This window comes from Scyliorhinus canicula, chromosome 2 (assembly GCF_902713615.1).
Source record: "Scyliorhinus canicula chromosome 2, sScyCan1.1, whole genome shotgun sequence".
Classification (NCBI taxonomy): Eukaryota; Metazoa; Chordata; class Chondrichthyes; order Carcharhiniformes; family Scyliorhinidae; genus Scyliorhinus; species Scyliorhinus canicula.
The window spans coordinates 181,533,901-181,548,381 of NC_052147.1; the positions used below are offsets into that span (position 1 = coordinate 181,533,901).

Consider the following 14,481-nt stretch of genomic DNA (forward strand, 5'->3'; position numbering starts at 1 on the left):
CCACTTATTAATTACTATCCTATTAAGCGTGTGTAACCATCTGAGCTACAGCTTTTATTTTTCCAAATTCAGGTTTTGAAAAGAAACTGAAATTCGCTATAAGCAAATGTGTTTTTAACAAACGTGACCCAAAACGGGTTAACTAGTCTTTAACTTGTTGCTCTTTGTGAGACCTTACTGTGCAAATTGGTTGCAGTAGGTGCTTCTAAAACAAAGGTGGCTACACTTCAGAACTAATTAATTGACTGTTGGACACTTGAGTCCGTGGACATCAAAGGTGCAATATAAATATCGCATTTTTCTTGTTTCAAAATTGGAAAGAAATGGGTCTCTTATTCAGTGAGAAGAATTTCAGGTGGAACAAATAAAATTATTATACATGGTAAATTTGATCTACATTTTTAACAACACCCAAAATCATCTGCTTGGAAGCTTTTGTTCAGTTAACGGTACAGGATCCTTTATCTATATTGATTGTATTTTCCTATATATAGAGAAGGAATATAAATCAGAATGTGGCTGGGGAATCTCTCCAGAACTGCAAGTTTCTGTTGACATTTTAAATCAGGAGTGGGATTGTTTATTTTATTGTTCGGCACTCAACCTTGATTGCTTGCTAAAACCATCTTTACATATTCAATTCATTGAAAAGTTGTTAATTTTTAAATGATCATTTGTATATTTTAAATGATCAGTTTTGCAAAATTGTTATGTTGAAAAATTATATATGGATTGTGAATGTAGAGTTCACAGACTGACGTGCTATACTGTTATTTGTAGGATGTAATCAATAAAACTGCCTCCCTGCTAAATGAAACGGAGCAAATTGAGAACATTTTGATCAGTGAAGAGTTGGTAGAATGGAAACGGAGACAACAGATCGCATGCATTGGCGGACCACCAAACACCTGTCTTGACCAGCTGCAGCAATGGTGGGCTTTTCAACCAGTTGTCACTACTTGGCTAACTCAGCACAAACTATTGATTTTAAGCATAGAACTTTCCAGAGCATACCAGAAAGTTATTTGCGTGCCGTGGCTGTTTTCAAGCTTTGAGTATGTAAGCACTGATATTGATACGCCAATAAAGGGACATTAATTAAAGGACAGCTAACAAATCCTGAACTGTCGTGGAACCCTCTGGAAATTGTCATCATCTTTCCTTCTCCCTTCTTCATTCTATTCCCTTTCCAGGCAGTACTTGGTGCTTTTAAATGGCTCAATTGAGCCATCTTCCAACCTGATGTGCAATAATAAATTTTAATCTCGCAGTAACACCCTAATCTGTTAAGTGAAATGCTCACATTTTACAGCAATTTGAGACAAACCGAAACTTAGAAATTACGGAAATCAATAGGACTTCCTCATTTACAAAATGATCCTTTTATGGATTGTAAAAGGGATAAACAAAATGTTTTGAGATTAGCTACATCACTTCAAGTGTTCTTTGCCCTCAACTAGGATCATGCCTGATTCTGCAGCCTGCCAGGTGAATGTGATTTCAGTTCACCTTGAGTTTCCTAGGATTCTTTTCCATTTGAGGGTATGTTCTTATTTTGAATCTGCTTTGTTGGCAACCTGCACAGAATGAGGTGGTTGCTGTAAGGTCAGGGTACCTAGGAGAATCCAGCCAAATTTGGTGGACGACTAATGACCAACAGAGTCCTAACTTGGATTCCCCTCGCTCCTATGTACTATAGATTCCAGTGTTTGGTGCTAGAGGGTGATTAGGGGGCTATTCGAAGTTTTAACAATACATAACCATTAAGATATAGGAGCAGAGCATGGCCATTCAGCCCATTTGCCATATCAGTAGAGTAGGGCTGCCAACCCTGGTTGAAGGCATTTCTGGAGGTTGGATAACATGATGTTGTGAGTCATGACATCTGATTGCAGGTCTCTGGCTGAGAATGGGATTGTTGGCTTTGTGCCCGCTGATAGTTTGTTTATGGCTGTACTTTCAGGTTCACCTTGCTGGCTGAGAGTTTGCAGCAGGTTCGGCAGCAGTTAAAGAAACTGGAAGAACTGGAACAGAAATATTCATATGATGGAGACCCCATTACACAGAATAAACAATTTTTGGAGGAAAGGAACAACCATTTGTTTTGCAATCTTATTAAAAGGTAACAATTTCAAGGAAAATTTGAGGAAAGATGACTTTTCAGACATTTAATCCAAATTACCGTGCGTACCCATCTGGCGTCAAATGCATTGCGAGTCTCCCAGCCTGCTCGGTTGGTCTTCGCCCAGAGTAGGTGAGAACATGCTAACTATTCATTTAAGTACATTTTAGTCCAGGTTCTGGCAAGCAAGCACCTGATGCCTTGGACTCTTGGGGGCGGGGGAGAAAGAGAGGTGTGCAGTGCAAGGAGGTAGGCACTGTGCCCTTAGCCCCCCATGTATCAGTGAAATTAGGGATAGTACTCAAGTCAAGGAAGTAGCAAATAAATTGGCCAAGAAAAACAACGGGTCTGAGGATTAGGAGCTGTTTGGAATTCGGCAAAGCAGGATTGATGAAAGTAAGGTTGTAGGGAACATAATGCCTGTTTCTATAGGTACGTGCAGAGAAAAAGATTGGTGAAGACAAATATAGGTCCCTTACAGTCAGAAACAGGGGAATATTATAGGGGACAAAGAAATGGCTGAGCAATCAAGTTGGGTGGGAGTGTGAGCTGTGAGGAGGATGCAGAGATCCTTCAGTGTGATCGGGACAATTGAGTGAGTGGACAACTGAATGACAGATGCAGTATAATTTGGATAAATGCGAGGTTATCCACTTTGGTAGCAAGAGTAAGAAGGCAGACTATTATCCGAATTGCCATAAATTAGGACAGAGGAACGTGCAACGAGACCTGGATGTTCTTGTACACCAGTCACTGAAGGTAAGCATGCAGATGCGGCAAACCAGGCAAATGGTATGCTGGCCTTCATTGCAAGAGGATTCAAGTAGAGGAGCAGGGATATCTTGCTGCAAATATACAGGGTCTTGGTGAGGCGCACCTGGAATGTTGTGTGCATTTTTGGTCTCCTTATCGGAGTAATGATGTTCTAGCTATAGAGGGAGCGCAGCAAAGGTTTACTAGACTGATTCCTGGGGTGGCAGGACTGACATACGAGGAGAGATTGAATTGGTTAGGATTGTATTTGCTGAATTTCAGAAGAATAAGAGGGGATCTCCGGAAACCAATAAAATTGTAACAGGACTGGACAGGGCAGTTGCAGGAAGGATGGACTGATGGTGAATGTGTCCAGAACCAGGGGGCACAATCTGAGGATACGAGATGGAACATTTAGGACAGAAATGATGAGAAATCTTTTCACCCAAAGAGTGATGAGACTGTGGAATTTGTTACCACAGGAAGTAATTGAGACATAACATTGTATAGTTTCAAGAAGCAGTTAGATATAGCACTTGGGGCGAAGGGGATCAAAGGATTTGGGGGGAAAGCAGGATTAGACTATTGAGTTGGATGATCAGCCATGATCATAATGAATGGTGGGCTTGATGGGCCAAATGGCGTCCTCCTGCTCCTAGTTTTTATGTTTCTAACCTGGGGGTTGGGAGAGTAGCTGCCATCTGCATTCTTCCTCTGCGATGCGTGTCGTGTGGCAGGTCTTCCATCTGTAGCTTTGAAAATCATTAAATTGTCTTTCACAATGTCAAGTTGGAAGTTGGTAGCCTTAACCTTTGTCCCTCCCAGCACGTCAAATTCAATAATCTGTCAGATGAAAGTAGAAGTCTTCCCTTTGTGTTGGAAACATTTTGAAGGTTTTTTTCACAGTCCATTGCAGGGCAGCAGTCAGACAGAGCACCTAGTAGAAAAACTGCAGTAGAAAGAGCACCTGCTCAAAAGAGGAATGCCTCAGTTAATGGATCAAGAAGAGCTATAAAAACAAATAAAGCTAATCACTCCTTTGAAATAGCCTGGACCTGGCAATCAAGAGGCTTGTAAAAGATTATGGACTGTGAATCCAATGCAGTTCAAAGCGTTTAGGCTTCTTGGCATTCCCAGAGGCTTGAAAAAGTTTGACAGTGATTGAAATTGACTGGGGAAAAAAAGCACTTAAGGTTTCCAACACACCAGGGAAGACTTTCACCTTCCTCTGACAGATCATTGATATTGACATGCTGGGAGAGACATTAAAGGGTTTCCAATCTACAGAGCGAAGATCTACCACACGACCTCCAGCCCAAGCCCCCCACCTCCGCTGATTGACCCCTCCCTCAGCATCCAGCAGGTAAGTGCAGAGAGATTGATCTCTCTCTCTTACCCCCCCCCCCCCCCCCCCCCCCCCAGGAGTCATTTGAAATGCGAACTGGTGCAGCCTGAGAGAGAGGGGTGGGGAGGGGGGGGCAAGAGAGATAAACTGGAAGTAAATTTGTTGCATCATCCGATTTGAGGCATGTTGAACTCTGCCCAAAACTTTCACTGATTGGTGCACATTCTACACCCTTGTCAATACTAGACGTTCCTTTTTGGATCATCCAATCATTAACTTTTAATACACCTCAAACTTTCAGGGTTGGCACAGAGCGGGCATTTCAGGGTTGGCACAGAGCGGGCATCAGACAGCTGAGGGACCTGTTTATTGATGGGAGGTTTGCGAGCCTGGGGGAGTTGGAGGAGAAATTTGGGCTCCCCCGGGGAACATGTTCAGGTATCTGCAGGTAAAGGCATTTGCTAGGCGGCAGGTGGAGGGATTCCCTTCGCTTCCCGCGAGGGGGGTGAGCGACAGGGTGCTTTCGGGGGTCTGGGTTGGAGAGGGGAAGATATCTGATATCTACAAGGTTATGCAGGAGGCGGAGGAGGTGTCAGTAGAGGAGCTGAAAACGAAGTGGGAGGGGGAACTGGGGGAACAGATCGAAGACGGGACATGGGCTGATGCCCTGGAGAGGGTTAATTCTTCCTCCTCGTGTGCGCGGCTTAGCCTCATCCAATTCAAGGTGCTGCACTGGGCCCACATGACTGGGACGAGGATGAGTAGGTTCTTTGGGGGTGAGGACAGGTGTGTCAGGTGCTCGGGGAGTCCAGCGAACCATGCCCATATGTTCTGGGCATGCCCGGCACTGGAGGAGTTCTGGAAGGGGGTGGCGAGGACGGTGTCGAGGGTGGTGGGATCCAGGGTCAAGCCAGGATGGGGACTCGCGATTTTTGGGGTTGGGGTGGAGCCGGGAGTGCAGGAGGCGAAAGAGGCCGGTGTGCTGGCCTTTGCGTCCCTAGTAGCCCGGCGAAGGATCTTGCTACAATGGAAGGATGCGAGGCCCCCAAGCGTGGAGACCTGGATCAATGACATGGCGGGTTTCATTAAGCTAGAGAAGGTCAAATTCGCCCTGAGAGGGTCGGTACAAGGGTTCTTTAGGCGGTGGCAGCCTTTTCTCGACTTTCTGGCTCAACGATAGGGTATGGGGACAGCAGCAGCAGCAACCTGGGGAGGGAAAAGGGGAGGGAAAAGGGGGGGGGGGCCGACAATGACTATGTTTGTTTATTTAATTTTAATATTTTTAAAGTTCTTTTGTTGTTCATTAGGTTTGGGGGGGGAGAAATGTGATGCATGCGCCGATACGGTCTGGGAGTGTCACAGTTATTATGGGTTATTTTGTTGCATTTCATTGTTTGTCGTTATGTTTTATATTTTCTGTAAAAAATTCCAATAAAAATTATATAAAAAAAAAAAAATACACCTCAAACTCTCTGGGTAGATTGTTTTGTCATTTTTTAATAAAAGGATGTGAAATGCTGATTTACATTAAGCTGCATGTATTTATGTTCCACTCTAGTTCCTTTGTGGTGGAGAGACAGCCTTGTATGCCAACTCACCCGCAGAGACCAATGGTCTTAAAAACTGGTGTGCAGTTTACTGTTAAGTTAAGGTCAGTGATTTTTTTAAAAAAATGTTTCATCTTGAGTAGGTTGGGTGTAGTATCTGACCATTAGCTGCTTTGTCCGCACACACACACACCCCCGGGGGAGCTTTACAACGTGTTAGTATTTTGACGGCACTGAATAGGCCCTGACATTTGTCAATGAATAAGAGCAAAAGATCATGCAATCTGCATTGAGGAACTGAAAGTATTGGCAAAAGTAGCTGTAGACTGTAGCTAAAATGTGTAGAAAATGTCGTCCTGATATAGCCGTGGAGCCCATTTTGCAGACCTGCATAACTTTACAGTCTGAGCAATTGTCTTTTTTTTTTGTTTGGATTGTCCAATCTTTCTAGCTTTCCTTTTGCCTGTGTTCTTTTGACTTTAGTGTTGGGTAGGGTTACTGGGTTATGGGGATAGTGTTGGGTAGTGTTACTGGGTTATGGGAATAGGGTGGGGGCATGGGCTTGGGTAGGGTGCTCTTTCAAAGAGCCGGTGCAGACTCAATGGGCCAAATGGCCTCCTGCACTGTAAATTCTATGGTGAAACAGACTCCTTTTACTCTCCTGGAGTAATTTCTTAGCAGCAGGCCATGCTGCATTTTTGTCCTTAATTTAATCATTGTTTTCATCGAACCAGTCTCTCTTTTTTCTGTGTTCCAAGGGCACAATTGGCAGCTTCCAGGATTGGGCAGCACGGTAGCATGGTGGTTAGCATAAATGCTTCACAGCTCCAGGGTCCCAGGTTCGATTCCCGGCTGGGTCACTGTCTGTGCGGAGTCTGCACGTCCTCCCCGTGTGTGGGTGGGTTTCCTCCGGGTGCTCCGGTTTCCTCCCACAGTCCAAAGATGTGCGGGTTAGGTGGATTGGCCATGCTAAATTGCCCGTAGTGTCCTAAAAAGTAAGGTTAAAGGGGGGGGGTTGTTGGGTTACGGTTATAGGGTGGATACGTGGGTTTGAGTAGGGTGATCATTGCTCGGCACAACATCGAGGGCCGAAGGGCCTGTTCTGTGCTGTACTGTTCTATGTTCTACGCTGAGGTTGACTTTGCTTCTTTGAACAGAACCCATGTGAAATAATGTTGGAGGACAGCTGTTCTTGAGCCTGACTTGTTCACAGCAGCCTGCTGATGCCAGTTTCTATATATATCCTAGCTTTCTTGGGGATTTAGTGCATGTTGAGTCATTTAATATTTTCAGTGAAATAGTACATTTCATCTTGAGTAGCCTGTAGAGCATCCTCCCATAACCCTGGTGATCATAACATCTTGTTATGTTGCTCTGCCGAGTGGTGATAAAGTCAGTCTGATGCCAGTATTTAGATCTTGGGAGCATCCAAGTGTTTTTGCACCTTGCCTTTTGTCTAAAGATAACGTTGTTGATAGATCTATTCCAGTGGGTGCTTAGACTGAGGAGAAGCACACATTTTGTTGTTGCATTTCTCCACAACTTGATTCTCCACAACTTTATTCTCCACACCATCCCAAAGCTCCGACCCTTGCATATTGAAGTCTCCGATCACCATGAAATTGCCCTCCTGTGGAGTATTTGCAATAGCTCGTCCATAATTTTGAGATATCCACGGCATTAGTCATTGTTGGAGGGCATGCACTGATTGTCACACTTGTTGATGAGAGGTAAACATCTAGTGTGAATTCTTTACCACAAGGGATCCTGAATATCCAGACTTTTTGCCTTTGTCAGACTTGATAGCAAAGCCAATACCTGCCTCTTGTGCTTCACTCAAGTGAAGCTGGACTTAAAACTAGGGACTATAGAAGTTGTAAACAGTAAGAATCAGAATCACTACTAATAAGGAAATGTTTTAATTTCGATATAGGACCGTGGTTCCCTGTTTAATCTGCTGTAAGTCATCCCTTACTTTCCTCTTTCGGATTTTGTTACAGGCTCTTGGTAAGATTACCGGAACTAAATTACCAATTGCGTGTAAAAGCATCATTTGACAAGTAGGTGATTTTGTTTATTTTCATCTACTTTTGCTGCCACCTTCTTATTAGGAGAAAGTAGTAATTGGGAGAAAGTAGTAATTTAATGTAAAGTTAAGGAGATGAGCCATCATGAACAGTTGAGATGAATACTAGTTGCACAACAGGACAAAGTAATATTGAACAAGAACACTTGCTTTTTAAAAAAAAAAGATTGTCGTGATGCTATCATTAAATATCATTTTTTAAGGTTATTTGCTTTAAAAATGGAAAGTAATGGTGTAATTTCTTTTCAGGGATGTCACTGAAAAATGTTCCGTTAAGGGGTAAGTACAGACAGTTATTTCCAATGTTGATTTTCCCCTCTTGTAATTTTTTTGTCTTTTTTTTCATGCTTGTATGTTATACGTCCTCTCTCTGATTTACTTCCTCATAGGTTTAGAAAATTTAATATACTAGGAACTAATACAAAAGTGATGAACATGGAGGAGTCAACAAATGGAAGCCTAGCAGCTGAATTTCGACATCTGGTAGGCCGCTCCACTGAATTTGGATCAGTGTATTCACCGCAGTGCTATTATACTCAAATCGCTTACTTCAGCAATGATATTAACAAAGAGTCCATATTAGAAAACCCAGAACCTTTTTTTAATTTTAATGTATGAAAGTCATCTTTATAATTGCAGCAACTGAAGGAACAGAAAAATACAGGAAGCCGAACAACAGAGGTAAGTGTTAAGTTGTGGGTACTTTCCAAGATTAACATGTCCTCGCCCTCCTCCCACCTCCCACCCTGTGAAATATCCAGCTGCTTCAAAACACCAAATCCTGCTGAACCTGCTTATCCATTGTTTTGTTTCCAGCTGGTCTCCTTGTTTCTGCACCCCCCTCCCCCACCTTTGCCCTCGCAAGCTTGGAGAGCAAAATACTCCTCTTGATATTACTTTGTTCAAACTGCTTGTGTTGTGTTTTTAATATCATTTGGAAAACTAATTGTTCTATCTGCCTAAGCAGGGACCTCTTATTGTGACTGAGGAACTTCACTCTATCAGCTTTGAGACTCAGTTCTGTCATCAGAATCTGATCATTGACCTTGAGGTAAGACATTTTCTGGGCATAAAAAAAACAAGCCCTTCTATAAGCGGATTCGAGGTCATGAAGCAATTTGAAGTCAAATTTCATGATTTTGTCTCTAAGTAAAGCTTTGGATTTGAGTGTCCCTGAGACATGAGGGATGATCATCTTAAAATGTCATTCGATGCAGCTGAATTTAATGCCAAATCCCATCATCTTTACTTTCATTGCCTATTTGGACCAGATTAGGAGATTGGCTATTTGGGCAAGATTGGGAGATGTTGGGTAGGATTGAATAACTACGTTGCACCTGAAATGCAGAGCACCGTGTCGCAATGTGGCTTATACGAATTATGAGACTCCACTCCTGGGATCTACCTGGCTCGCAACGCCTCACTAGATCTAGCGTGATCTCACAAGATGTTCTAATGTGAATCCTACCCATTGTGGGTGGGATCACATTTTGGCAAATCTGCATATTCGAGCAAGGCGGCTAGTCTAGCTTTAATATGGAGTTTGCAGAGGGAGCTGAGGCGTGGGGATCTAACCCCGTCTCAGAACTTGATCTAACCCCTTCTCAGACCTCGGGCGAGTGCTGATCAGAAGTGGTCTTCACAAATGGTGACCAGACGGAAAGGCACTTATGGGGGGTCTCCCAGGTGCATGTCCTCTGGGAAGGCTGGCACCCTGGCAGTGCTGCCAAGGTGCCCAGGTTGGCACTGCCAGAGCCAAGCTGGTATTTTACTTGCAGTGGCAGCGATCATGCTGGGACTCCCCTGTGCAGGTGCTTTGTGTGTGGGGGGGGAGCTCAGAGTGAGTTGGGGAGGGGGGGAATCTGGGGCTCCAGCGATCAGGACGGCATTGCAAAATGGCATCTGGATATCTCGCTATACGGAGGAGTTCCAGCGAGCGGACCTTCTCAGTGCAAAATAAAGGACTACATGCGGCCTTGGCTGCGCATTCCCCGCTGAGGCCACTTATGTAACCAAAGGTGTGTTAAATAGTGGGGTGTTTCGCGGTGCTGTGAGTGCCGAAAAACACATGGTCAAATGCACTTGTGGTGGGACTTTGTTCCCCTAGTTAAATTGCGCCTGTTAAGTTTCTTCACTGGGTCTTGAACTACCCGTGTGACAGTTTTTTAAGAGGGGCATTTTATAGTTCATTGAAATGCTCATGAAGTAAAAAAACAAAGAGTTGCCAGTGTTATTTGGCTCTTTAGTACAAACTGAAAGTGTGCTTCCAGGTTCGGCGAATATCAGGGCATTAAATCAATGTGAAAATCAAGCCACAGGATCCCTTATGGACATTCATAGCTGATTTTTCCCTGCTGCAGAAGAGGAATTTATATACTGGAGAAAGTACCTGAACCCTTTCACAATGCCAGTCAATTTAATGCAATATTTTATGGACAGAGCCCTATGACCGATCAGTGCACGTAGTAAGTCATCAAAACACCATTACACAGTGGCAGTTGAATTTGGTAAGAACTTTAATGTGCCAAAAGGTTCTTATCTCCATATCGGTCTTCCTCCAAGGTTCATGAACTGAATTGACTATCGTGGTTTGCAGAGCCTTTAGGAACCCACCCTCCTTAAGGGAAAATGGCAATGACAGGAAAAATTGAATTTAGTGCAGGCATTTAAAATGATGAACCCAAGCTCAATTTGCAGTGCAGGTCACAGCAAAATTTGCCTACCTGGGGAAAATGGTGGCGGGGAAGTATAAAAATGCACTGCTGACCATCTGTTTTGCCATTCCAATGTGGGCTTGCTTGGAATCGGCAGACAAAACCCCATGATGCCACATGAGGAAGAAAAGAGGAAAGTTCTGAGTACATGGAATGTTTTGCTGCAATTTGCTTCTGAGGACAAAACTAAAATTTGAAACTAACTCGATGTGACTTGTGAAAATAAAGACTGATGGTGGATGTGAGAGATTACAAGAAATGGGGTTAGAATAAATGGTTCCAATTTGCACCAATGTAGCTGTTGTAGGTCAAATTGCTGTCTATTTCAGTGCTGCAATATGTATGCTTCTTGTTTTGAGTATAACTGGCAAACTCCTTTGTCTCTCCACTGCTGCAGATTACATCTTTGCCATTGGTGGTGATATCCAATGTTAGCCAGCTCCCCAACGGTTGGGCTTCTATCTTGTGGTACAACATGCTCGTAAGCGAAGCTAAGGTATACTGCTTGTAACGTATTGACCGATATCGTTGGGTGTCTCTACAAACGGTTATGTTTTATAGGTGGAGGCTATATTGCATTTACATTATAACTTCGGACTGAGAAGGGTGAATCTGGCTTGCTAGTAGTGCATATCAGAAGTTTAGATATTGGGCAGGACTTTCCACTCTCCTTACTGGGGTAACAGAGCCAGCTCGCCATTAGCGGATGGCGGGATCTTCCAATCCTGCTGCTGTCAACAGGGTTTCCCATTCTTTTCACCTGCCGCCGCCGGGGCAAGCCACGGCAAGGGGTTCGCCGTGGGCAGGACTGGAATATCCTGCCAGTGGAAATAAATCTCACCCATCGTGTTGTGGATGTGTAGGCAATGCAGTGGGCACATGGGAACACCACCATCTGCCGGTTCTCCTCCCAAGTCGCACATCACCCTGACTTGAAAGTATCGTTGTTCCTTCACCTGCTGCACGTTTACTTTTGTTTTACTGACGCTACATGGATTGCAGCAGTTCAGGACAGTGACTCACCACTGCCCCCTCAAGGCCAATTATGGGTGGACAACAAATGCTAGCCTTGCCAGTGACATTCACATCCTGTGAGAAAATTAAAACAAACATCAATTTTAAAATTCTGAAGTTCAGGTGAATTTAGTTAACATTTAAACAAAACAAAAGCATAATGATGCTTGAATATTGACAAAATAATTTTACAATTTTTTAAACTCCTATTCCATGTAAACTTTGGGAGTCCTTCCTCTTTTCTCATACACAAGTTTTTTAAAAGAAAAAAAATGTCTGAAGTCTTCAACTTCACTACATTTGTTGATTTGGTACCCTAAGATTGTGAGAAGTTTAAAAGCTGTGTGAAAATTTTAAAAGCTTATAGGGCTGTTGGCAGATGAGATGAGTGACAGGCCATTCAGGGGTACATAAAGATCTATGACACGGAAGAGACTGCAGCTGGGGTGGTCTGGGAGGCATTGAAAGTGGTCATTAGAGGGGAATGTATTTCTATTCGAGCCCACAGGGATAAAACTGAGCGGGACAGGTTGGTAGGAGAAATCTTGCAGTTGGACAGGAGATCTTCGGAGTCTCCAAATGAGGAGCTCCTGAAGGAGCGTCAGAGACTTTAAATAGAGTTTGGGCTCCTTTCCACAGGAAAGGCGGAGGGTCAGCTGAGGAGGGTAAAAGGGGCAATATATGAAGATGGGGAGAAAGCTAGCCGCTGCTGGCACATCAGCTGAGGAAACAGGAGGCGATGAGAGACATAGAGGAAAAAAAGGATATGTGGGGGAAGACGGTGACGTATCCAGGACAGTAAATTTATAGCCAGCTATACGAGTCGGAACCCCCGGTTGGGGAGGAGGGCATGAATCAATTCCTGGGGAGGCTAGAGTTCCCGAAGATAAATGAGGAGCTGGTGGAGGCCCTGGGGGGGGGGGCCCGATTGGCTTGGGGAGGTGATAGATGGATGGATGGGGGGGGGGGGGGGGGGGGGGAACGATGCAATCGGGTAAAGCCCTGAGTCCTGATGGATTCCCAGTAGAATATTATAAATTCACTGGATTACTGGGGCTGCTCCTGGTTAAGGCTTTCAACGAGTCCAAGGTGCTGGGAGTACTCTATCCCCCAACATTATCACAGGCAGCAATTTCTCTCATCCTGAAGTGTGACAAGGATCCGGAGAGCTGTGGATCGTGCAGGCCAATTTCCCTCTTGAATGTAGATGCCAAATTATCGAATAGAGGATTGTGTTCCTGAGATAATTGGGGCGGATCAGATGGGATTTGTAAAGGGCAGACATCTGACATCTAACATTAGACGGCTTCTTAATGTAATTATCTTGCCAGCGGAGGGGCGCAAGGCTGAGGAGGTAGTTGCCATGGATGCGGAGAAGGTTTTTGACCGAGTGGAGTGGAAGTATCTATGGGATATTTTCGGCAGGTTTGGGCAGGGATTTGTGGAGTGGATCCGGCTATTGTACCAGGCCCCGGTGGCAAATGTAAGAACTAACCGAGTTTGGTCAGAATATTTCAGTCTTTGTTGGGGGACAAGGTTGGGAAGCCCGCTTTCCCCTTACTGTTTGTCATGGCCATAGAACCCTTAGCAATGGCTCTGAGAGCATCAAATACCTGGAGCGGTATAGTGAGGGGGGAGGGGGGGGGGGGGGGTCACACATGACCACTTTCAGTGCCTCCCAGACCACCCCAACTGCAGTCTCTTCCGTGTCATAGATCTTTATGTACCCCTGAATGGCCTGTCACTCATCACATCTGCCAACAGCCCTATAAGCTTTTAAAATTTTCACACAGCTTTTACCATAAGTTAAAGTAAGAAAGTAGCAATTCTAAATTTATTTAAAAATCTATGCATGCGCTTCCCATTGTGAGTCTACGGGGGTCTCATCTCTCCCCCCTCCCCCTGTAGACTCACAATGGGAAGCGCATGCATAGATTTTTAAATAAATTTAGAAGTGCTACTTTCTTACTTAAGTTAAATATAATAATTCTGCAGTCAACTAAAGTAAGTTCTTATCAGAACTCTGATCGAAGGTTTTATCCAATGCTTCCGGTCCAAAAAAAAAAGTTGCAGAGCCAATATGCAGCAGTGGATATTGGATATGAATAGAATCTGCATAACCCACCACCTAGTTCCCTTAGTTCATATTAGGAAACCCACAGAAACTTACCAGGAACGCTGCTCCTCTCTCACTGAATCGCCCTCCAATCAGCCGGCAGTGTCAATTTCAGCGGCCGGCTCACTTTGATCCAGAGAGGGAAGCTGACAGTTGGGGTCCATAAGCCCCCCCGCCGTATGTATAACGGGGGACTACTGTAGACTGCCAACATATCAATGGTCAGGAAGTGGGTAGTGGGGGATGGGTTGGTCTGGGAGCGGATGGAGGCAGCATCCTGCAAAAGTACGAGTGTGGGGGTTTTACTGACTGCCCCTGCCGTTCTCGCTGGCTCGGTACTCTACAAGTCCGGTGGTGGTGGCAGCACTAAGTGTGTGGGGGCAATGGATGCAGCATATGAGACTGGAGGGGGCATCAGTGTGGTCACCGATCTGTGACAATCACCAGTTTGTCCCGGGGGGGGGGAGGAGCTGGATGGGGGCTTTAAGGTATGACAACGGGCAGGGATTGAGAGGTTTGGGGATCTATTCATCCAGGAGGGCTTTCCAACCTTGGAGACATTAGAGGAGGAGTTTGATTTGCCGGATGGGAACGGGTTTCGGTATCTTCAAATGCGGGACTTTGTATGGAGACAGGTCCCAAGCTTTCCTCACCTCCCGCTGAGGGGACTACAGGATAAAGTGCGGTCAAAAACAGGGGTTGGAGGTGGGAAGGTTTCGGACATTTACAGCGAATCGTTAGAGTGGGAAGGGGCCCCCATCAGAGAGGTGAAGAGGAAGTGGGA

The 14,481-nt window shown here is 44.7% G+C and overlaps 1 protein-coding gene across 6 annotated transcripts in view; it reads left to right on the forward strand.

The window, feature by feature from the left end:
- LOC119961798 (signal transducer and activator of transcription 1-alpha/beta-like) overlaps positions 1–14,481 on the forward strand; it is a 74,161-nt gene that overhangs the window by 21,157 nt on the left and 38,523 nt on the right. For 3 of the 6 annotated variants that reach the window (XM_038789130.1, XM_038789133.1, XM_038789135.1), the window contains 9 exons: positions 781–932; positions 1,964–2,122; positions 5,779–5,871; positions 7,768–7,827; positions 8,103–8,132; positions 8,243–8,336; positions 8,493–8,534; positions 8,818–8,904; positions 10,965–11,063. In XM_038789130.1, the coding sequence (XP_038645058.1) occupies positions 781–932; positions 1,964–2,122; positions 5,779–5,871; positions 7,768–7,827; positions 8,103–8,132; positions 8,243–8,336; positions 8,493–8,534; positions 8,818–8,904; positions 10,965–11,063 (816 nt within the window). The remainder of the gene's footprint in view (positions 1–780; positions 933–1,963; positions 2,123–5,778; positions 5,872–7,767; positions 7,828–8,102; positions 8,133–8,242; positions 8,337–8,492; positions 8,535–8,817; positions 8,905–10,964; positions 11,064–14,481) is intronic. The other 3 variants (XM_038789136.1, XM_038789134.1, XM_038789132.1) reach the window with 1 other exon arrangement.